Raw genomic sequence first — 24,675 nt, 5'->3', positions numbered from 1 at the left:
ATTTTTGCTGTCACTTTATATCACCTAAAAGGAGATGTATAGAAGCAGCAAAATATACCCCAGCAAACAAGGACATAGCAAATCATTAAAAAAAAAAAAAAAAAGGGCCAAAACAAAGTTGGCAGTAATAGGGAAAATACACAAAGAAATTTGTAATTCACGATCTTGTTAACAGAAATATCACAACATTCAAAATCAAGAACTGTGCATTTGTAATAAACAAATAAACATTATTACATATAAATATAAGCAAAAAGAAGACTTACACTGTGCTTAACTAAAGCAGCCCCAAACAGTTCACACTCTCAGCAACTATTCTGCCTTTACACTTTATCAGGTGGGATACCAGATGGCGGGAACACCACGGTAATTATATAGTGTTGATACAAGAGACTCTTCCACCACACAGTCCTTTAATGGGGAATGAGATTTTGTATTTCTTGCTTTCTAATACAACCTACATTTTAATAAGTCAACAATGAAGAATCAAATACTTTAATAAATGACAGAGAAGAACAATGTTATAAAGCCCCACTAAGGACCAATTGTCTGTACTCACCTGACTTTCTTGCTTTCAAAGCAATGACAGCAGCTAGTTCTTTCTGTACCTAACACATGAGAAAAAGAGATGATGGTTAGAAATATATAATTAAACAGAAAAATGCGGTATCAGCAAGATACAGCAAATTAATAATCTTCCAGATATTCATTGCATATAGAATAATACAGATGTTTCACTAATTTGTTTTTTCTGTTTGGTTTTAAAACCTGACCCACGTTTTCCAGCAATCCCATTTTTCTTTCAACTGGGAATGCTGTGACTTTTTTGTGATTTTAGTTTCATGTAAATTTTGCATATTCCGTAGAGATTAAGCCATTCTGTTGACTGTGGCATTTGATTTATTTTCTCTACAAACTTCTTCTCGTGTATGTACCTAAGGCTTCCTCACCTCTCAGTCAAACGTTTGTTTTTCCCTCTGTGATTGCACTGCAACTCTGTGTTTGCTTTGTGACTCCAGGGGCTAAGGTGAGTTCTCTGTGCTGGAGTTGAGCTGAGGTTTTGCAAGCATATGCTATGTATTTATTTACTCAGTAACATCTCTTCATATCACCAACTCAATCAGCTCTTCACCTCAAAAAGATTGTTTTAAGAACAAAGCTGTAATGGTAATTAATATTATAGGGTGGTATTTTCTTTCTTTCTACCCTCATACAGGTGAAATACACCAGTGCAAAGCACACCACATCATCTAAATCATGATCATCTCCTCCAGTATTTACACATTTTTACCTCATTCCATTTAGTCTGTCAGCTCTTATTTCTTACTGAAGAACAGGTTTGGTCTTGCAGCGAAGACACTGGTCTACAAATCAGGAGATCAGAGTTCCATTCCTGACTCCACCACACCCTTCCTGGATAACCCAGGGCAAATCTGAATTTATTTTTGCCTCAGTTTCCCCATCTATAAAATGAGGCCAGAAATATTGATCTACTTCACAGGATGTTGTGAGGCTTAAGTTAATTCATTGGCAATGTTTGTAAAGCTAACATGCTTTGATGTGCACTGATGGAAGGCACTAGCGAAGTTTAATTCATTATTGAGTTAATTATTTTACAGCTTCCTGCAGGAAATTATTATTTCTGGAGGAAGAAAAATCTGCAATATTTCCCACTCCATCTACAAACCCACCAGTTTCTCCTCATCCTCCCAAATGAAACACAAAAGAGGAAAATCTACCTATATCCTTTTTATTGATCCCCAAAACACAGATTTATTACTTCTAAGATGACTCTCTTTTAGAAAGCATTGAAGATATAAGATTAATTCAAAAACACATATAACAATCCAATATAAACATAATAATGCTCTTGTAACCTGCACAGTTTGTCAACTCTTTTACCTACAGAGAAGGGGGGAAGGAAAATCCAAAAGGCAAAACACCAACTAAATTTTCCGTTGTCCAGTTTTGTTTTGTTTTGGTTTTTTTTTGGGGGGGGTGGGAAACCCAACCTGAAACTTTAGAAAAAAACCATTTATTTGCAAAAGGTTCCCATCTGAACAAAAGTTTGAAAAATTTAAACCAGCTCTATTACCACTATTCTCAGTAAGATTCTTTTTGCCCTCCCTCAGACCAGAAGATAAACAGTGAATGATTATTTCATAAATAATAAAAAGCACAAGTTTGAGCATACCCACTCAGTGAAACAGAAATTAATATTGAGCTTAAGAACTTGATCCTAAAGGTGCTGAGCAATCTGACTCATGCTCCATCAAAATATTTAAACTATGTGCGTAACTTTAAGTATGTGAGTAGTCCCATTGACTCTTTATTGTTCCACAGCTTGGAGCAGTGATTGTCACAGTAAGGGGAAAGTATAAAAAAAGACCTTTTAACTGTAGACAAAGGAAGAATACTCAATTGCACTTCCAGAGATTCTGAAAATTATCCCTTCTTCTCATCCTGCTCATCCACAAAATAATAACCTGCCCCCTACTGCCATAGAGAAATACATGTCTTCCATAAGATATTCTTGGCCTAATAGGGAAAAGCCAAGCCAAGTTCCAACCAGAATTCTTCACTCGTTAGGTTAATGTCTACAGATGAATTCCTCTACTCAAAGAAGAACTGGAACAGAATCAGGAAACACTCTGGCCTGTTCTCCAGCACACACGGTTTCAGTTACTTCGCTAGCAGCCTCTGCCTCCACCCTATGGAGAACTTTACACGTGTTATACCTTAAATTTATTACATAATTAGCACCATGCAGCTCATGAATCTCTTTTAATGGTCCTTTCTTGATCAGTATCTCCAATGGTTTCTGTGAATGTTACCTACTGGACTTTAGTCAGTTTATAAGTACAGGAAGGTCTTTTGCACTTTGGGTGTGTCTACGCGGCAACTGGGAGTGAGCTTCCCAGGCAGGTAGACAGACTCATGCTAGTGGAGCTTGAGCTAGTGCACTAAAAATAGCAGCTTGGACATTGTTGCTTGGGCAGCACCTTTACAACTGAACACATCTCATTGGCCTTCTTCTAACCAAAAGCCCACAAAGGATTCAAGCTAAACAAGAAATACATGAATATTCTCTGTAATGTACAGAGCACAACACTGGGAACAAAACTGTGAATATACAATCCTCTTGAGCAGCAACAGGACAGAAGAATAATATTTTGTATGAATTAATACTTGTAGCTGGGTCTAAGAGTCAAACTGTCAACTGTTTCTAGGCCAGTAAATGCTTCTGGGCAATCAGAGAGGTAATTTTGTTAGTCATACATTAATAGGGTACAAGCTGCCTTGCCATGCATAGAACAGCACCTGTTTCTAGTCAAAAACGGAACTGAATGATGAGTGACTGGCAGAATCTGTACACTCAAAAGACAGAAAATGGTGTTGCAGTGTCGGTCATTTACAGGGTAAAAATTATAGAGTTAGGGGCTATTGAAAGATACAATTTCTTCACCTGTCTAGCAGCTACCTGATGTCTTGTATATCTTAGAGAATTAAAGATGCAAGACATATCCTTAACGCTATTGGAAATGCGAATAAAGACTCTCAGCTATGCCACAGACTGAATAAAACACAATAATTACCAGCAGGTAAATAGTTCAGACACAGCATGGGCCTACAAACTAAAGCTCACTAATGGCAAAATTCTAATTATATAAATTTTTATAAAATCTTCGCTATCATAGAATGTTTTTCTTAACTGCAATTTAGCTTCCTTTCTTGGCTTGTTCCCTCCTTGCTCCCTATTGGGTTTCATTACCAGGTATTGTTTCTTTTGGAAGTTTTTGCGTTCTCAGAATTACAGTACAATTTGCCTTCTCTTGATGACTCAGCCACTCTGGAACTGATTAGTTAGGGAAATGCACATTTGTTTTAAACAATGGTTAAGGGGACTGTAGGAGATAATAGAGATAGCTATGGTTAAGAAAGCCAAGTTTGGTGGAACTGCAGGAAACAACTGCAAATGATTTTGTTTCCAGCAGAATGGTTACTTTAAAAAACAAACAAACAAAAAATACCCACTCTAAGAGCAGAGACCTTTGTAAAAGACATGAAACTAACTCTTAAGGCTTGTCTACACTTAAAACACTACAGTGGCACATCTGTGCTTCAGTGTAGACACTAACTGCATAATCCTAGGTAGGTAATCCACCCCCCAGAAAAGTGGTAGCTAAGCCACTAGAAGAATTTGTCTGTTGACCTAGTGCTGCCTACACAGGGATACAAGTCGGATTAACTACACCACTTAGTGGTGTGGCTTTTTCACACCCCTGATGGACCTGGTTAAACTGACCTAATTTTCTAGTGTAGACCCGGCCTCAGAGTGCTAGTCTCACTCTTCCCCACTCCCAAAACATGGTATTGCTCTTTTCTGTGATGGATGAAGCAGAGTCTGTCAAAACAAATGAATCTAGTCTATCAAATCATTTGCTCGTATTATCAGTTAAAATGAGCTACTACCAATGTTGCCAAGCCGAAGTCTATATAAACCTACTGACATGCAGGCAGTTAAAGTGCCTGAATGGATACATTTACATTGTGTAACCTATTTAGTCATGAATTTAAGCATAATATTCTAATTATCTTTGAGTTTTGAGAAACATTCCAAGGCATCTAACACTGTTTACACATCCCGTGTGGCTCCCAAAAAGAAGCTTCTTTACTGTGTCCTTTCACTGACTGTTCAAACCAGAGCACTGTGGGAAGCCTGATGTGTGTTTATATTGCAAAGATCTTACACCACCTGCTCTTAGAGGTTTTGTGATGAAGCAAAGCATTAGGATGTTTATATAGTATATCTGTGAAGCACAGTTTCCTCATCCTTTGAGAAGTCACCAAACAGCACAGTCAGAGAGCACACATTGGATTTACTTTGTATTTTTAAAGTACAAATTAAACTTTTGAGTTTTTGTGCCTTGTTGTCTAGGATAACCTGAGAGAGAACATTTCATGCAAATTCTCATTTTCAGATTCTGAGAGGATAGTCAGCCTTTCTTACAGTTTAAACTCACATTCAAAACATTAACACAGAGAAGACTATTTCAAACTTTTGAAAAAGATGTAGAGGTGGTAGCGTTAATCCAATAGATAAATAATTTTTAAAAATGCTCATAGTTCTGACTGTTTAAGTGCACTGTCTCTTTTTGTTTGAGATTCCCCAAGTCTGTCCTTCACTAAATCTAGAAGATCCCACATATATACCTGACATTTATTTTTAGTTCAATAGAAATTTATGTAGGCACTACCTTCTTAACTATGGCCACTTAGGCTCCTGCTCTTCCATGTAGCACCAAAAACCGCAGTGGGTGCAATAACAAAGTAAAATGTTCAAAAGAATGGTCTTTTTAGACTCTTTAGACATACAGGAGGATAAGCAAGCCTCTAATCTACATAATTTTTTTTTTTTACATCCGCATTGTTTTCCAACATAGGATACCATTTAGATAGCATGTTTGGTTTGTAGTGGCAAACTTGACACAAATTATATATTCAGTAGCTCAATTTCTTATGGTAATTTATAGGCACAACTACTGCTTGAAACATGCATTTTAAATTAAGCCCAGATTAGTCTCCCCAACAAGACATGCAAATACCAATTTTGCCTGAAGCTGTTTATGCAGAAGTAAGATAATAGCTTGCCCATGTGTATTGGGTGAATGAATGTTATCCAGAGATTTCATTCAGTGAAATGGAGCACGGGAATTGGGTACCCCTCAGAAATGTCAAATGTGTTTAAACTGAAATAGCATGTATAATATGCCCAATGAACATATAAAGTCTAGGGACTATGGGCCAAGTCCAGAGAGGTGCTCAGCACCCTCAAGTCCACTTGACTTCCATGGAAACTGAAGGGCCTCAGCACCTGGTAGGATCAGGCCATTTAGAAGACATAAAAAGCTCAGTTGAGGCTAGAGAATTATTATTTTTTAAATCTAGATATGTACATTTTTTTCATGCAGCACTTCCAGGGGGAGTTGCTGGCTTGCTTCTGGTCTTAATCCAGTAGAGAAAAGCAAGTTTTTGGCAATATCTTGTTTAGTGTCCACACAGCTAGTGGTGTGCGTGTGCATGCATGTGGTTTTTTTTTCAGATTCTGAATTTTCAGACCTAAATTCAAAGAAACTGCCTTGATGACACCTTGTCACCATTGAGCATTTTGAGACATTGGCACTTATCACCCTTTCTCCTGAATCACAAACCAGGTAACAGTGAAACCATTTTTACTGAATTTTAACTATTTTTAATGAAAACGTCACACTAATATTTTTATGGAATATAAGTGATTCATGAAGGGTGAGTATGTCATACACCATGTTCCCGGAATATGGAATGGTACATAGGGTGACATGTACATTGAAACCACCGTCACATGAAGTATGGCCACAGTCATAGTGGCATCAAATACAAGAGAACCACAAAGAAGATATTAAGTTGAGGATTGCTGCATCTTCTCACCTTAAGGCTCTGCTCAGCTGTACTCCTGCCTACATCTCCCCTATCTTTCTCACTTTAACTCCTGTGCTCCCCCACTTTTAAGTCGCTTCCACCGCTCCTGGCTCTGTGTACTCCCCCTCTCTGGCCCCATCCTCCCCCTGTTCTGGGGATATTCCTTGGAAGGGGGAGAAATGTCTCCCACGAAAGCTTATGCTCTAATAAATATGTTAGTCTCTAAGGTGCCACAAGTACTCCTGTTCTTTTTGCGGATACAGCCTAACATGGCTGCTACTCTGAAACCTCAGATTCTCTGAGTACACCAATGAGTGGAATAGAAAGATGAGGAAGGTATTCTGTTGGATATTTTAAAAATGAAATCTCACTGAAATACTAAACCAGATGAGCAAGGTTCATTAAGCTCTAGTTGGGGGAAAAACCTGTAGCAATAATAGCCTTAGTAACAGGTCATAACATAAGCAGAGATCCAATAAAACCAACTGCCAGAAGATACAGTTTGAATGCGAGTCAGAAGCTATTTTGCATACAGACTCTTTCACATGAAAAAAATACCAAATACCACAGAGAGTGGGGGTGGGAAAAATCACAGAAGAGTGCATTCAGCAGTGCAACCCAAACATATGGAAAAGTTCCATGGCAGGTTCAAACCAACCAAGTGCAAGAGCGGGCAAGACATTTGGGTGTTGGACCAGGGAGGGGAAGAGGCAAGAGGCAATAACACTAATAAAACAGACCAGGGACCCAAAATGTAAACAGCACACAAACCAACACGTTCTAGGCAAGACACAAGAAATAAAAGCCATCATTTACAGCAGTAGCAGAAACAAAACTTTGCTTAGACCTAATAAACCTCCAGAACAGACAACTCATTACTGTCAGTGACATTAACAGACATCCAAGCTCAAAACAACCTGTAAGATACCACCGAAGAAGCAAAAAAATATTTTGTATGTAATCTCAGCATGACATGAAATAATGATCTGTCACTCATTCCTAATGGAAATGTGGACTCAGACAAATCCTTATCCCCAGTTTGATCTGCTCAGTAACATACCTGTTGGGGGAGTTTGCCTTTCCTTTGTCTGTATTGGATCAGTCTGCGTGTGCGTGCGCCTTTTTTTTTTTTTTTTTTTAAATGTACTGTGAGGGCCAAGGCTGATTTTGGGTAACTAAAAGTTAAAATAAAGAGCTTGTGAGAGTCAGCAGGAATGGTAGTGTTGCAATGTCCTACAGTTCTATGGCAACTTGAGCTTTCTGCTGACTTTAAGGGTAGGATTTCCAAAAGCTTCTGAATTGTTTAGGAGCACAAATCCAAATGAAAATCAGTGCAACCTTTATTCCAAAATCGCATAGGAACTTTTGAATATTTCATCTTTGTAGCACATATAGATTATTATTACTGGTGTATTCATCCCCATAAGTGTTAAGGTGCTCTATGGGCAAATAGATCGCTGTTCTTGCCCTGTAGTATTTACAGTCTGTTTAGGTGAAACATGATGAATTATACCAGCAGCCGCTGGGGGATAAGGGTAAGGGAAAGAAGGATGTGAATGTGATGTTACCAACTTGTGCAATTGTATTGCAAAGTAGGGCTGGATTCAGGCAATCTGAGGCCATGGGCCCCATGTCATAGTGTGTCTCCTGCAGCTCCACCCCTGTACTTCCCCACTTGGTGTAGCATAGCCATAGAACTCCCCGCTTCCCAGAGCGGCAACATCCAGAAGTGGCAGTAGAGGTCTATACCCTTAGAAGCAGCAGGGTCAGTAAAAAGGGTCAGCTATCCCCTCCCTAGAGTGCAGGGGTGCTAGTAGGAGGGGCCCTCAATCCTTATCCCAGCTGTTGGAATGTATCTGCATGGCTGGATCAGTTCTGTTGCATCTTCTCCTCCTGCCACATACACAGTCTTCTGCTGGGGTGGTGTTGGTGGGACCCCACAGCGGGTCTTTGAATTAACAGCCTGTTGAAATGCATGGGGCAGTTCTTTCCCAGCTGTCATTTCCGGCTCTCCGCATACTGAGACTGATGTCACTGAATGGCCTATATTTGGTTCACTTTTTCAAGTTTTTCTTCTCAGCCATAAGGGCTAGAAACCTTTTTACTTTTCACTGAAGACCAAGAGTCTGCTGTAATTACATGGCTCCAGGACCTAGGAGCCTGGGCATGAGCCTAGGGTGCCTTATTCTGGCTCTAATCATGAATTTTCAGAGAGTTATGGGAGTTTTTTGTTGTTGCTTTTTTTAAAGTCTCATACCATCTCAGAATCCTGGACTTCAAAACTCCTGAAATTTCCCTTTTTCAAAATGGCCTCCATCTTCCATTTCTTTCATAGAATCATAGAATATCAGGGTTGGAAGGGACCTCAGGAGGTCATCTAGTCCAACCCCCTGCTCAAAACAGGACCAATCCTCCATAGTTGCCCCAGATCCCTAAATGGCCCCCTCAAGGATTAAACTCATAACCCTGGGTTTAGCAGGCCCATGCTCAAACCACTGAGCTATCCCTCCCTCCCCAATATGCCCTCAGCCAAGATGGTCACTGTATATGCAGACTTTGCATGTGGAAGACTGCCACATTCAACTGTTTTCAATAATACTCAAGTCATGTTGCCTCAGGGAAGTGGCCACGTCTTGGACTCTACGGCTAGTGGGCTGGACAAGAAACTCTGAGGAGACAAGGGAACATAAGAAGCAGGAGACAGCTTGAAGAGGAGCAGGGGAAGGTTGAGGAGTTGTGCCAGGGAGTCTGGGGTCGTGCATGAAGAGACTGAACGAGGAGCAGGGGTTGTAGCAGGTGAATGGAGAAACTAAGATGCAGGCAGAGAAATGTGGATTAATGCACTTTCTCCAATGCTGCCTGCTATACCTGGCACTGAGTCCATGCCCCAGGCTGTCTACATTATGATTTAAAGGTGTGATGTTAATTTGAGGTAGTTAGCTCAATCTAACCTACCAAGTTCCTGGCTGCACTAGGAAAAAAATAATGTGTTTTACAACAAGATAGCTAAGACACAAAATCCTAGCATAGACAGGGCAAACTGTAATCTTACTTTGATGCAACTTTCTGAGGTCAACCCTGGGGGACATCCAGTCTCACAATAAGAGAAACATCTGGCCAAATTCCTCTCTCTTTTACACATAGGCCTTGTCTACACTGCCATGATAAACTGATCTAAGTTCCGCTACTTCAGTTATGTGAATAATGTACTGAAGTAGACGTAGCTAGAACCACTTACCACAGTGTCTACACCACACTGTGTCAACAGAAGACACTTTTCCGCTGATTTATCTTACTCTTCCGAAGGAGATGAGTACAGAAATTGACAGGAAAGCGCTCTCCCATTGATTTAGCACATCTTCACCAGACCCACTAAATCGCTGCTGCTGCATTGATTGCAGCAGAGCCAATTTGGCTCCATAGTGAAGACATGCCCTAAGTGTAAGTGAGAAAACAATTGCTCTGACCAGTGAAACTAACATACCAATACACCTCCTCCTGCCCATGACTTCCTTCCAGAGATAAAACTGGAATTTCCATTATGGCCATTTGTCCCACTCAGACACTGTTTTCATTTGAAAGGATCCACAACTTAATAATATTTCAAATGGGATCAGTACAAACTTTGATGTGATAATCTTACCGCAGATGTGAGGCGGGCGAGAATTTCAGCATTAGTCTCTGCTGTGTCTTCTATTTTTTGATCAGGCCTTGAAAATAAAAACAAATAAAAATTATCCTTATTTTGTGATTTTCTTTGGAGATCTCTTCATTCCTGGAAAGCAAGGTGGCAAAGGATCACAACACGTTACTGAAATAAAAAGGGCTTTTTTGAGTTTTTTGCATCAAAATGAAGAGCATAACGTGAAAATGACAATAACTGTGTCAGTAGCACCAGAGTAAACCCTTTCTCATTGGTTGTCAAGTTTTCTTCTGACAAAAATCATGTAAAATGTTGAAGGACTGCTTTTCAGATCAAAAAATGAGATAAGAGTTATATTCTAGCCAAGTAAGTGGAAAAGGAGGACTTCCTTATCTCAGTTGCGCATTCAAATGTGTATTTTGATCCACTACAAGTGTATTCCATCATCATTTTCTATATAGGAAGAACTGTTGGACTATTCCAGCTGTCAAACAATATGCTTTGTTAAAAATGTGAAGGGCTGTCTTTTATAGAGCTGTGGAGTCACAGATATAAAGACAGAGGATTCCAGAAATCATTGACACATGAAGCACTGATATTTAATGAAAGCTAAAAGAATAATTATTAGACACTCCAAGTCAGCAGTGAATGGGAATGGCATTCAGATTGCAGTGATTTAACAAGTATGGAAGAGGTTACGTTACAGCAATTCAGATGATAAACAGGGGCTAGAAAATGAGCAGTGGAAAAGAGAAGAGAGTGTACAGATCCTTTCCCCAAGTCCGTAGGGCCCTATCAGAGGCCAGCCACAATCCAAAGGTCCAGGATTAGGCAAAACTTCCACACTTCCCAATGGGTGCAGTGAAGAGTGAAGGGCAGGGCTATCCCCTTGATTTTTTCATTAGTATTTTACTCCTCTCTACACTCCTTTTTCAATCTCTCCAGAGTTGTTTTTCATTTTGCCTGGTCTATCAGTTCTCTAAAGCACTCACCATAGTGCCTTTAACTCCATTTTCACTCTCCTTTTAACTGGAATTTTTTTCTCCTCTTTTTCATCATTTTCCTACCCAAATCCAATAAAGTCTGAGTTAAACTTTCAAATCCATGCTGTTCTAACTGGTTAAAATTAGGCAAAAACAAACAAAAAAAAAATAAAATGCTGTCTTGTTCTTAGTTCATTTATACATTTTTAATTAGTGCCAGGTTTGTGCCATTGTACAACAGCATACGTGTAGTTATATTATTCGTTTGCAGGGATGTTTGTGTTCTTCTGTTTCCAAAAATAACTGCTAAACCAAAACACAAAAACAGATTTGTTTGGTACACACAGAAAAGTATTTACTCTGCCCACGCATTTAATTGCATTTCCTTTTAAGCAGAAGGGTTACCGTGTGTGCCACCTGAAGGTCCAAATAATTGTACTTTTCTTTTATGCTATGTAAGGTCTCTCACTGAAATATTTATTGAATCTCATAGAAACCTTACTGGAAATTGAGAAAGACAGAAATCAATCTGGTGGGATTATTCACACAGGAATAAAAAACCCTTAAGATATTTATTTTCCATTCTCTTCAACAGAAGCATGGTGTGCCTGTAAACTACGCAGTTATACTAAACTGCAGCTGGTGTAATAAATACAGATCCCAGGTATTAATGGAATATTCGGTCTTAGGGTACATAATTTAATTGCTCTTATGCTTTGATGTGTTTAAGGAAGCAACATGTCTAGTATATGCAAATAGCACACTGTGGTTAATGCATCTAGCGTCAGAATATTTTTCTAATTAAAACATTTTATGTTTTCTTACAAATGAATTTATTTTGAGTACAAACTAAAATGGTAATCTGCATTTGAAATCACAATTTTTAAAATGGTCCCGAAAGCTGCCATTCGAAGTCCAACAACAACAGTACTTAATTTTCTACAAACGTTACTAGCAGCCAGAATGGAAGAACAAATTTGAAATGGAGTCAGAATGTGATGTTTTTAAATACAGAACACTTCTGGCACTTCTGAGAGCCAGTGTTCCCCTAAATACTTGGCCTATCTGAAGTATGACTCCAGGAGGAGGGGTTTTTCTAGAAGTGATGCCAAAACATGGCAGCCGCAACCAGCAGATATGGCTGTAGATATAATTTACAAACCAAAAGTATCAAGGAGTACCAGCTATTTCCATTTTAGTCCATCTCCTGTTTTAAACAATACCGCAAAGGTATACCTGAATACATTCCTCTCACACTTGTGAATCATTAATAACTAATGAATAAATTAAATAAAAGATTTTCTCAGCTTTCCAAGCTTAAAACAATTGCTTTCCAAATACAGAATAGTATGAAATCAGAAATTTGGTTCTTTCTGAATCATCAGAAAGTGACCAGGAAGGAGGGACGATAAGGAGTGGGGAGGTGGAGGAGAGAAAAAAAAAAAAAAAAAAGATAAGACCCTCTCTACCTCTGCCTCCAAGGCAAATTTAGTGTCATTTTCTTTCTTTATGAAAATGTGCAAAAATGGTTGAGACATTTTTAAGTTCCATGAGAGAGGAGGGAAAAATGTTATTTTTTAAAAAAAGTGTCTAAACAGTTCAAATACTGCTGACCTTGGAAGAAGGGGTTAAAGCCAGGGCTCTGCCAGCATGGACCCTGAGAGCTGCTACAGAGTTGAGAGAAGGCTCCTGTGCATGCTTGCAATGGGCCCAGAAGCTATGGCAAGGTCTCTGGTGCAGAGCTGCTCAGGGGTGTAGGAAAGGGTTTCTCCCTCCTGCATGTTTCTGGAGTGCCATAGGGTTACAGTGGGGAAAACCATCTGAGGACACCTGCACATATAAATTAAGAGTGCAGAGGAGCCTTAATTTCCTTAAAAATGAATATGGTAAAATATGAAGTTAAACTATCACCTCAGCATCTAGAAAGGTGAAAAAGGACTGAGGAAGGACTTCCTGATGCACACAAGGGAGCTCTACTCCGATACACCTTAGAAGCTCTGCAGCTCATAAGGTTTGCAGGAGAGCTGCTCTACTGCAAATTTCCTAAGGTATTTAGGACAGGGGCTGACTCCTCACATCCTAAACCTGTATAGGACAGGATGTGTGTTTTGGTTTTTAAGCCAGCAGAGCTTTAAAATTCTGGAGAATTAAGTTCCTTTTAAAAATTCCTGCCATCTTTTTTCCTCGGGGGGGGGGGGGGGGGGGAATCTAGGAAATTCCATACACAAAACTAAGCAAAAATGTCAAGTCTGCCCAGCTAAGAATTCAAAAGTCAAGATCAAAATGAATTAAATTTGAAGTGAGTTTTCCCCATGTGCATTTGTATTACACTACAGTGCTTTATCACATGATCACTTTTTTCAGACAATTCAGGGTTTTTTCCTACACTTGTAGGTATACATTTATAGCATCTCATAGTACTGTGTACTCTGTATGGTAAACAAACCATGCGCAATCCTTTATATGACAAGTTCACCTAAAAGTATACTTATGATACACAGTACTACAGATTAAGGGCCAAATTCTAGTCTCACTTACACCAACATAACGTCGATAATAATTTCTACTGATGCAATTACAGGATAGGATAATAGTTAAAATTTGCAGGCATGGGTTGAACACTTAAGTTCGCAGCTAAATTATCTTGGTAGTTAACTACTTCATCCACTTCACTGCACCTTTGGAAGGGTGTGCTGCTGTTTATAGTACATGAATGGTGACAACATTAATAAAATACATTCCTTTTGGTTCATCCTGAGGATCTGGCACCAAGCTATGGTAACTGTCATCCCCAAACCCAGGAAACCATCATATTGGCTCAGATCACTCCTTCACATGCTGTACAAGCTTACAGAGAGAATAATATTGGCGAGGATCCTGCTGCTTGCAGAAACAATGTTACCAAACGAACAAGCAGGTTTCTGACCAGGTGCAGCTGCACCAACCAAGTATTAGCCTTAACACTACACACAAGTGAGATTCTAATGAAAACTCTGGACTGGGGCAGCTTTCTTAGACTTATCTGCCACATACAACACCATATGGAGGAATGGTCTTCTGAAAGCCAGCAAAATTATCCCATGCAATGCAATGATAAAATTCTTCTGAGAAGTTCTGACCTGTCATAGATTCCTTGGTGACCAGGTCAGCAGGCTCAATGATGGCCTGTCAAATAGATCAGTCCTAACACTAATCCTGTTTAATATATATACCAGCACCCTTCATCATACACCACCACAGAAATTTTTCTATGTTGATGACATTGCTCAGACTACACAGGCATGGGATTGACCTACAATAGAACAAATCCTAACCATGGACCTTAAAACCAGTGAAAAATATTTCTTATATTGGCGGCTAAAACCAAACTCCACTCAGACTGCATTAGCGTTTCATCTAAACAATTGAAGGGCTACAGCAGAACTGCACGTGGACTTCTGTGTCCAGCTGATAAGAAATGATCCCATCATGAAATATCTTTGTGTGACATTAGATCAAACCCTCACATATCACCAGCACCTGAAAAATATTCAGGACAAAATAAAAAATACATGTACATTTCATCCAGAAACTGGCAGGAACAATCTGTGGGAGCTGATGCAAAGACTTCACAGAACTCTTCACTGGCCACAAACTTTACAGACCTCTTAATTACTCTGCCACAGAATGCTGTTCACCCATCTGAACACACAGTTTCCACACATCACTTGGCAACTCTCAACACCATTATGTGGATCATTACAGGCATAGTAAAAATCAGTGTCACAACTGTGGCTTCCAATATTAGTGCACATCCTCCCACCCCAAATTCATCATGACATGAGAATCCTTTCGGAGTCCCATCATATTTGAGAATACAAGGATCTCCCAATACATGAAGACCTAAATAATATAAAAGACTCCAATTTAAATCCAGAAAACCATTTGGGATTGCAGTTTAAGGGTTTGAAGACTTGGGATGTTCCCCTGGAGATTAATAGCAAGCAAGGTGGAAGCATGCCAATGTCCTGAATGAAGACCTCATCAAGGGTCCAAATGAAGAACCCAAAGGTTTTTCACTCCCACAGAAAATATGGTCCATTATGAATAACAGCCACATGACAGATGTGCCTACTTGCTCCACAAATGAAAAGTGACACCTGTTTGTGGAAAGAAACTTCAAACAATGGAACACCTTGTCAACCAGTGCCCCACACAATCATATCCTGATGGTAGCTGTGTCTCACCCAAAGCAATTTCTTGGATCACCAACCTCGACTGCACATCTAACATTGCTGTTAAGCTATGACAACGTGCCATTCTTTTATCTGCATAAGTGCTCATATGGGTGGGTAAGGACTCCAAAAACTCCTGCCATTCATTTTATTTTAATGTCTTTTTTTTCTGTGGAATTAACATATAGTTCAAGTCTGCATGAGTGAACACAATAATACGTAGAATAGTAGCCCATCCCTAAGTTTTGTAGAACAAATCATTCCTGGTGCAAAGCTATCAATCAATTGAATTACATCAGAGATTAATTTAGTGCTGTAGCCCCACTCAATCTTTGAAACAAATAGGATGTGGAATACCAAAATTAGTATGAACAACAAAACAAATGAAGCAAGGGAAGGAGAAAGTGTTGATTTATCCTCCCCATCTCTCTTCATACTTCTCTGTTCTCTGCCCTACTCCCATTCATCCCTCATTCTCTTTAGTGAGCTCAGTTTAGTCCAGGGGTTCCCAGTAGACAGAGCCCACCGCTGCATGGCTGAAGCCCAAGGCTGGAGCTCAGGGTCCGAGGAGGCAGTGGGGACGGACCAGGGGCAATGCAGGGAGGTGGGGGCGTTAGGGCCTACTGGCTGCCACACAGGGCTCAACAATTGTCATTTGTTATATGACAATTTTTCCTAAAATGTTTCCTAAAATACTTAATTAGCTTCAGGAAAAACAAATAAATATGCACATTATATAGGGCCCTACCAAATTCGCAGACATGAAAAATGCATCACGGACCGTGAAATCTGGTCTCCTCCACGTGAAATCTAGTCTTTTGTGTGCTTTTACCCTATACTACACAGACTTCACGGATAGACCAGCATTTCTCAAATTGGGGGTCCTGACCTAAAAGGGAGCTTGCGGGGGGGGGTCACAAGGTTATTTTAGGGGAGGGAGTCGTGGAATTGCTGCCCTTACTTCTGCACAGTGCCTCAGCAGCAGAAGCAAGGGTGGCAATACTATATCATACTCTCCTTACTCCTGCGCTGCTGGTGGCAGCTATGCCTTCAGAGCTGGGCTCCTGGCCAGCAGCCACCACTCTCTAGCTGCCCAGCTCTGAAGGCAAGGCCGCCACCAGCAGCAGCATAGAAGTAAGGTGGTAGTACCACATCTCCGCCTATAATAACCTTGCAACCCCTCGCCCCAACTCCTTTTTTTGGGTCAAGACTCCCACAATTACAGCATTGTGAAATTTCAGATTTAAATAGCTGAAATCGTTAAATTTACGATTTTTAAAATCCTATGACCGTGAAGTTGACCAAAATGGACCGTAAATTTGGTAGGGTCCTATACATATCCAAATTATTGTAATTTATTTATGTGGGGGTTTATTTTTCCAGACTCAATAAAAAATAATGTACAGGTATCACTATTCTTTACTGGACTTAGAATAGAAACACGAATAAGGTGCTTTGCATGTTCTTGTCTTTTTTTGTTGTTTCTTTTGCTTTTTCAGTTGCCTGGTTTGGGGGTTGTTTGTTTTTGTTTGTTTGTTTGTTTTAAGACTTGCTAGTAGTAAGTCTGCTTCTGTGAAAAGTGATATTTGTATGTTTGTTATTATCACTTTCCACAGCAGCAGACTAGCTAGCTGGAAGGCAATGAAAAGTGATATTAAAAAACATACAAATATCACTTTTCACAGCAGACTTACTCAGCCCCGGCAAGCCAATGGACAAATTAAGCCCTGGACGGGTGGCTGGGAGAGGCAGCGGGGATCTGGGGGGATAGATGGGGGGTAAGCCCAGGGCCGGACCCCGGGATCCAGGGCCAGAGCCCTGCAGCCACATAGCCAAAGCCCGGGGCTGGAGGACACATTGGGGCAAGCCTGGGGCTATGCAGCTGGGGGACATCGTGGGAGGCAGCGGCGGCTAGGAGAGATGGATGAGGGCCGGAGGAGGCATCGGGAGCTGGGTGGATGGAGGGGAGCTGAGCTTGGGGCCAGTTCCCGCCACCACACGACTGGGGGCAGGGGCTGAAGCCCAAAGCCCAGTGCCCATCACCACACAGTAGGGGGATGGAGCATGTGGCCAAAGCCCAGCAACTAGATCCTATGGCCCCATGGCCAGAGCCCAAAGCCCTGCGGCCGGTGGACAGAGCCCACCACTGCATGGCTGAAGGCCACGGCTGGAGCTCAGGGTCCGAGAAGGCAGTGGGGACCAGGGGCAATGCTGGGGGGGCGGGCGGGGTTAGGGCCCACTGGCTGCCACCCAGGGCTCAAGCCAGAAGCCCAAGCCCCACCACCCTCTGGAAGGTGAGGAACTCACACCGGCTGCTTGTTCCTCTAGCATTTGTGGCTCTAGAGTGGGCAGCACCCAATCCCTGCTGGCAGCCCAAGGGGAGGGGTCGCTGCTTTGCCTCCCCTCACTCCCAATCACCACCCAGGAGGCTGTGACCACAAGAAAAGCCCCCGGTGGCAGCATTTGAGAAACGCTGGTTTAGTCAGTCAACTTGAGCAAGCTGGAAGCATTTATTTAAAAACGATATAGCACATACAGATAAAGGCTTTCAAAGATCTCAGTCTACAGTATTGTTTTTAGAATTGTTTTTCATCAAAGCAAGAAGCAAGACATGACTTTGGGGTTTATCTAGGATAATCAGTGACCATTGCATGGCATGTTATTCCTTTTACAATTAGATTTTAGCAAAAGTCTATTACTCACACCAAGCATTGAGAATTTTGAAATTGGAGGAGCCTACTTTGTATTTAATATCATACTTTGGAGAACACCATCATGATTCAAAACTCTCTTCCTTCAGAAAACTCAGTATGACAGGCAAAGCCGCATGAGTAAAAGTTTTCAGTGACAATGTTCCCAAAAGAAAACCACATTCTATGAATGTGAGCAGGAAAAAGCTGGAGATGTACATTAATATATAATTGTATAACACAAGATGGGTAACTGCCTGCACTAGAAATGACAGTTAATACTAGAACAGCAGACTATAAAATACTGGCCTTTTCTAGCAATGTTCAAGCGAATGGAATGCCTCCTTAGCTAGATTCTACATGTTATCTAATCATACCCCTTCCCATCATCCTTCACACAGCCTATGAATCAGAACTTTCTGGTGTATCCTTTTGACTAAGAACCTTCAGGTGAACAGCCATGAATAAATGGTTTGATTTTCAGAAGTACTTAGGACCACAGCTTCCATTGAAATCAAGATGGAAGTCCCGCTGAGGCCAATGAGAAGTAGAGGTGCTCACAGTGCCTCTAAAAGTCAGGCCATTTATTTTAATGCCTAAATATACAGTAGATTTAGATGCTCAAATATAGGGACATAAGTTTGAAAGTTTGGTCCTGTTCATATGTGCCCTTTATGCTCATTTCTAGTATTTTCTGTTAGAAATTTGCTTTAGTGAAGTTCCTCTAAGGAAGGAAGGAAAGAAGTTACAGAAAAGTGTTTCTCTTTAACAGCAAAGAGGATAGTTATAACTATAAGGCTAAAGCTAAGACTTCTAGAGACCTCTGTGACATTTTCACTTCAACCCTGGGGCAGCGGGGCCGGAGCTGTCAGCCAATGGGGCCCTCCTGCAACTTCCAGCCGCCATTTGCAGCGGGCCCCTCCCCCGTAGCCCTAAGCCGCTGGTGCAGGAGGCGAGCGGGACCCTGCAGCTCCCAGCTGTCATGAGCAGACCCCACAGCTCCAAGCTTCTGCCAGCAGCAGGGCGGACCCCTGCTCTCAAACACCATGGGTGGGGAAAACCCTGGAGCCCCTGCAGCAGTGGATGCTGGACCCTCCTTCCTCCCCATTTTGTCATAGTTATTTTGAAATAAAAGTCAGAGACAGGTCACAGACTTCTGTGAATTATTGCCCGTGACCTGCCCAAATCTTATAGCCTTATCTATAAATAATAATATTTACTTATAATAAAAATATCAGGATTGAGGCCTCATTGTGCTACGGACTGCACAAACTCAGTCTCTGCTCCCTACAGCTCTTACACTCTAAATAGACAAGACAGGCAAAGGGTGAGGATGAAAACAGAAGCACAGAAAAAGTGAAATGACTTGCCCACGGCCTCAGAACAAGTTAGTGCCAGAACTGGGACTAGAACCCAGGTCTCCTGACTTCCACTCTGGCATCCTACACATTTGACCACAGTGACTTTCTAAATGCTCAGTTTAACAAACCTATTGATACAAGAAATAACCCTCAAATGGAAGCTGTTACATGTATATATAATTTTGTATTTAGTCTGTCATTATAATCCAGACATTTACATTCAGCAAAAGTTACAAAGAGGAGGTACTTACAGATTGCATATAGCAGCCATGGGTGAAGTAAGAGGCACTAGCTGCAGTAAGAGTTTTACACCATTTTGCCATCCTTCATCTCTTTCGAATTCACAGAAAAGGCAAGTACATTCATCAGCTGAGAACTGGTAGAAAACATGAGTGTCTTGAAAATAGAGTTGTCTGTCCACTGTTAGAAAAAAATAAAATGAAATACCTTTTAAAGTTTCTTATTCCAACTTTACTCATAACCATATATTTACATATTCAGTACTAACTCAATGCTTAGTTTGACAGCCATCAAGGACAAAATGATTAAAACTGAACTTTGAAGCAATCAAATACAGTCTGGCTTTAGTTAATTTCAGCCAAGTGATGCAGCAAAAGGAAAAATCTCAGAATAAACGGAACATCCAGGTTCCTGGAGTTTAAGGCAATGGAGTGTGGATACTTCAGGAACAGAGAGAGCTCTGCCTTTAAGGGACATAGCTGTCAGAGAGGTCTTTCACCCAGCAAATTCATGAGCATTGTTTTTCATTAGCCTCTAGCTCATTTCTTCTGCTGAATGCCTTTCTACAGTATAGCAAGATCATGAGGAAGAACAGGATACATGAAAACAGGAAGGAAAATATTGGAAAAAAAGAAAAATCTTAAAGTTACCAAAGGGATCAAATACTTTGAATATTCATTCTCCCTTCACAATGCACATATTATAAATTCATCTCTTTTAAAAAGATGTCAGGCTAGATTCTGTCCTGTATTATGTCACTTCTGCCAGCAAGGGTGAGGGCACAGGGCTCTCAGCACCATAATGCTCTTCCTGCAGGAGAATGTGATAGCATGATGATTCTTAGCTGACACACCAGGGAATGAACCAAGACCCCCACAGCCAAAAGAATGAGCTGCTACAGCTAATGAGTCAAGGCTTCCTAGCTTGCACTGTGATATCCTTAGCAGATCCGGCACCAAAGGGAACCTTTAACACATATATTCACCAGTAGGTTACATAAGCACAAGGTTTCCAAATTCCTCTGTACTTTGAAAGGAGTGGGGACAATTCACTAGTACAGACCCAAATAGTCATGGGTAGGGAAGGGGCATGTATGGACAAGATGGGCTGGTGGTGCACTGATTCTCTGGCTATGGAGCCCTGGATGCAATGTGAAGCTGTCTTCCCATGGAAAAATCCCTGAGGGTAGCTACTGATATCAATATCAACACCTGTGTCCCAGACTTCTGGGACACACTCTGCCCTAGCTTAATCTGTAGTCAATGGGGAAACACAGAGAAAGGAAGGGTGAATTTGGCCCAGCATGTTATCAATGAGTTGAAAATACCTCTTCATGTACTGTGCTGTATTCTCTAGTTATGGAAAAGAAAAAAAATACTAGTTACTAAAGAAGACACGTGATGAACCAGTGATTTATAGTGACAAAGCAACTGCTGACTTTTTGAAAATAATGCAAAGCACCTGAAGAAAAAATAGGTTTAGATAGATATGAACATGATCTGCAAACTGGCAAACAGGCAATTGCATTTCCAAAGAGAAAACTGTATCTGAACTGATTCATATCTTATATTTATTAAGTGAAACATCACATGGATAAGTCTATATCAAATTAATATTAAAGGAAGTGACTTAATTAAAAACAAAGCAAAAAATCAATCAATCAATCTACATTTTTCTTTTTCCTCCTCTCTCCCGGCAAACATAAATTTCATTCTATGTATGAATGCCTTACTGACCATGGTAGGACTTGTTTCCATAACACTGACCTGATAACACAATTCCCATATCCAGTAGGAGCTGCCATACACCAACTGCTGTAGATCGACACTTAACAAAAGGACAGTGCTCCAACAGCCAGTCTACCAGTTCTGATCCAACACAGCTTTTTCTAAAAAAAGGCAGGACATTTATTTAAAATTCATATTGTATTCCACAACATTAGTGTTTGACTATATATAAAATCAGTCATAAGCTGTATTGCATAACATTGTGTAGCAGGTATTAACTGGACATGCAAATGTATTTATCTATCTCATGGGATGATGAACATCTGATGTCCATGGATACCTGCCTGTAACTCAGACACACCCCAATTGAGACATAATGCAATATACTGTATTTATTCCCCACAAACAATCTGAAGTACCTGTAAATTGTTGCAATGCAAAGGGTTTGCTCATCTTAACAGACAAGGATGTCACATGATGATTAAAAATTATATTTTATCTCATTACTGGCTGGGTGAGATATAGCTATGTAGATTATATTGTGTACGTATATATAATATTTTTTATAAATCAATGTTAAAAGTAGGAATAGACAGCCCAAACCATATTAACAGTTGAAGTCATTTGAACCTTCAGCCTCAAGCTTAAAATGCTTCAAATATAGATGCAAGTAGTAGAGCTAAAAATTATATAAATGGTCCTGACTTGGGACTGGGGGTGAGCCTTTTTACTAGGATTTACTTTGTGTCACTGCATTACTAGCAAGCAATAGCCTCACTTTTAAATTCAATAAAAACAAACAGAATCTGCATTTTGTTTTTAAACACAACACATGAATTAATGGCATTAAAATAGAAACCTGTGATTTTTGCATAACCGAAAATAGGAAGAACTCTTGCACTGTAGCATAATGTGGTTGGAGAGTCTTCATTTAAAGTCAAGATATTCTGTAAATTACACTCAGAATCACGATGTAAACAAACCAGGGCTGTCAATTCATCGCAATTAACTCATGTGATTAACTAAAAAAAATTAACTGCAATTAAAAAAATTGATCACGATTAATTGCACTGTTAAATAATAGAATACCAATTGACATTTATTAAATATTTTGGATGTTTTTCTACATTTTCAAATATATTGATTTCTATTACAATGCAGAATACAAAGTGTACAGTACTCACTTTATATTAATATTTATATTATATTTATATTACTAGTTTTTAGTACAAATATTTTCAATGTAAAAATGATTAAAAATTATTTCAATTCACCTCATACAAGTACTGTAGTGCAATCTCTAGTGTGAAAGTGTAACTTACAAATATAGATTTTTTTTTGTTACATAACTGCACTCAAAAAAAAAAAGTAAAACTTTGGAGCCTACAAGTTCACTCAGTCCTACTTCTTGTTCAGCCAATCACTAAGACAAACAAGTTTGTTTACGTTTACGGGAGATACCGCTGCCTGCTTCTTATTTTCAATGTCATCTGGAAGTGAGAACAGGCATTTGCATTGCACTTTTGTAGCTGGCCTTGCAAGGTATTTATGTGCAAGATATGCTAAACATTCGTATCCCCCTTCATGCTTCAGCCACCATTCTGGAGGACATGCTTCCGTGCTGATGAGGTTCATTAAAAAAATAGCGCGTTAATTAAATTTGTTACTGAACTCCTTGAGGTAGAATTGTATGTCTACTGTTCTGTTTTACCCGCATTCTGCCACATATTTCATGTTATAGCTGTCTCGGATGACGATCCAGCACATGTTGTTTGATTTACGAATACTGTCACTGCAGATTTGACAAAATGCAAAGAAGGTACCTGTGACAGGTTTGATCACAGAAATCCCCTGGGAGCTGCCACCTGATATGCCAAGACTACTTCTGCTCCTGCTTTCCTGCCCTGGCAGCTTAGGACTTCAGTGCCCTGCCTGGTTTAAGCCAGACCCGCTAGCCTGCTGCAAACCCAGACGCAGGTCTGAACCACGTCCCCTAACAGCTGTAGGCTTAACTAAAAGCAGCTTACAGAAGCGTTCCTGTCCTTGACACTCAGATGCCCAACTCCCAATGGGGTCCAAACCCTAAATAAATCCGTTTTACCCTGTATAAAGCTTATACAGGTTAAATTCAAATTGTTCACCCTCTATAACACTGATAGAGAGATATGCACAGCTGTTTGCCCCCTCAAGTATTAATACATACTCTGAGTTAATAAGTAAAAAGTGATTTTATTAAATACAGAAAGTAGGATTTAAGTGGTTCCAAGTAGTAACAGACAGAACAAAGTGAATTACCAAGCAAAATAAAATAAAACATGCAAGTCTAAGCCTAGTACAGTAATAAAAATTGAATACAGGTAAAATCTCACTCTTAGAGATGTTTCAATAAGTTTCTTTCAAAGACCAGATACCTTTCTAGTCTGGGCACAGTCCTTTCCCCTGGTACAGCCTTTGTTCAACCTCAGGTGGCAGCTAGGGGATTTCTCATGATGGCTGCCCCCTTTGTTCCGTTCCACCCCCTCATATGGCTTTGGCACAAGGCAGGAATCCTTTATCTCTCTGGGTCCCGCCCCCCACAAATGGAAAAGCACCAGGTTTAAGATGGATTTCAGTACCAGGTGACATGGTCACTGTCCTGTGAGACCCCAAGCTTTCATTCCTCCCAGCCTGACTCACAGGAAGGCCTGCCTGCAAACAGAGCCATCCACAGTCACTTGTCCTGGCTGATGGGAGCCATCAAGATTCCAAACCACCATTAATGGCCCACACTTTGCATAATTACAATAGGCCCTCAGAGTTATATTTCATATTTCTAGTTTCAGATACAAGAGTGATACATTTATCCAAATAGGATGACCACACTCAGTAGATTATAAGCTTTGTAATGATACCTTACAAGAGACCTTTTGCATGAAGCATATTCCGGTTACATTATATTCACACTGATTAGCATACTTTTATAAAATCATATAGAGTGCGTCACAGTACCAATGTGAGATTTCTAAAAATAGCTACAACACTCGACCCAAGGTTCAAGAATCTGAAGTGCCTTCCAAAATCTGAGGGGGACGAGGTGTAGAGCTTGCTTTCAGAAGTCTTAAGAGCAACATTTTGATGCGGAAACTACAGAACCCAAACCACCAAAAAAGAAAATCAACCTTCTGCTGGTGTCATCTGACTCAGATGATGAAAACAAACATGCACTGGTCTGCTCTGCTTTTGATCGTTATCGAGCAGAACCCATCATCAGCACAGAGACACATGTCCTCTGGAATGGTGGTTGAAGCATGAAGGGACACATGAATCTTTAGCGCATGTGGCACGTAAATATCTTGCAATGCCGGTTACAACAGTGCTA

General features: G+C 40.3%; 1 protein-coding gene across 3 annotated transcripts in view; it reads right to left on the bottom strand.

Annotated features, from left to right (window-relative positions):
• Nucleotides 1-24,675, bottom strand: part of RAPGEF5 (Rap guanine nucleotide exchange factor 5) — a 219,318-nt gene that overhangs the window by 153,844 nt on the left and 40,799 nt on the right. For all 3 annotated transcript variants that reach the window (XM_073333743.1, XM_073333740.2, XM_073333742.2), the window contains exons 4-7: nt 21,357-21,478; nt 19,602-19,770; nt 10,103-10,169; nt 560-608 (exon numbers count right to left, since the gene is read on the bottom strand). In XM_073333743.1, the coding sequence (XP_073189844.1) occupies nt 560-608; nt 10,103-10,169; nt 19,602-19,770; nt 21,357-21,478 (407 nt within the window). The remainder of the gene's footprint in view (nt 1-559; nt 609-10,102; nt 10,170-19,601; nt 19,771-21,356; nt 21,479-24,675) is intronic.

This window comes from Lepidochelys kempii, chromosome 2 (genome assembly GCF_965140285.1).
Source record: "Lepidochelys kempii isolate rLepKem1 chromosome 2, rLepKem1.hap1, whole genome shotgun sequence".
NCBI lineage: Eukaryota > Metazoa > Chordata > Testudines > Cheloniidae > Lepidochelys > Lepidochelys kempii.
Note: the sequence above shows the minus strand (reverse complement) of the source record. Positions and strands in the feature narration are given on the sequence as shown.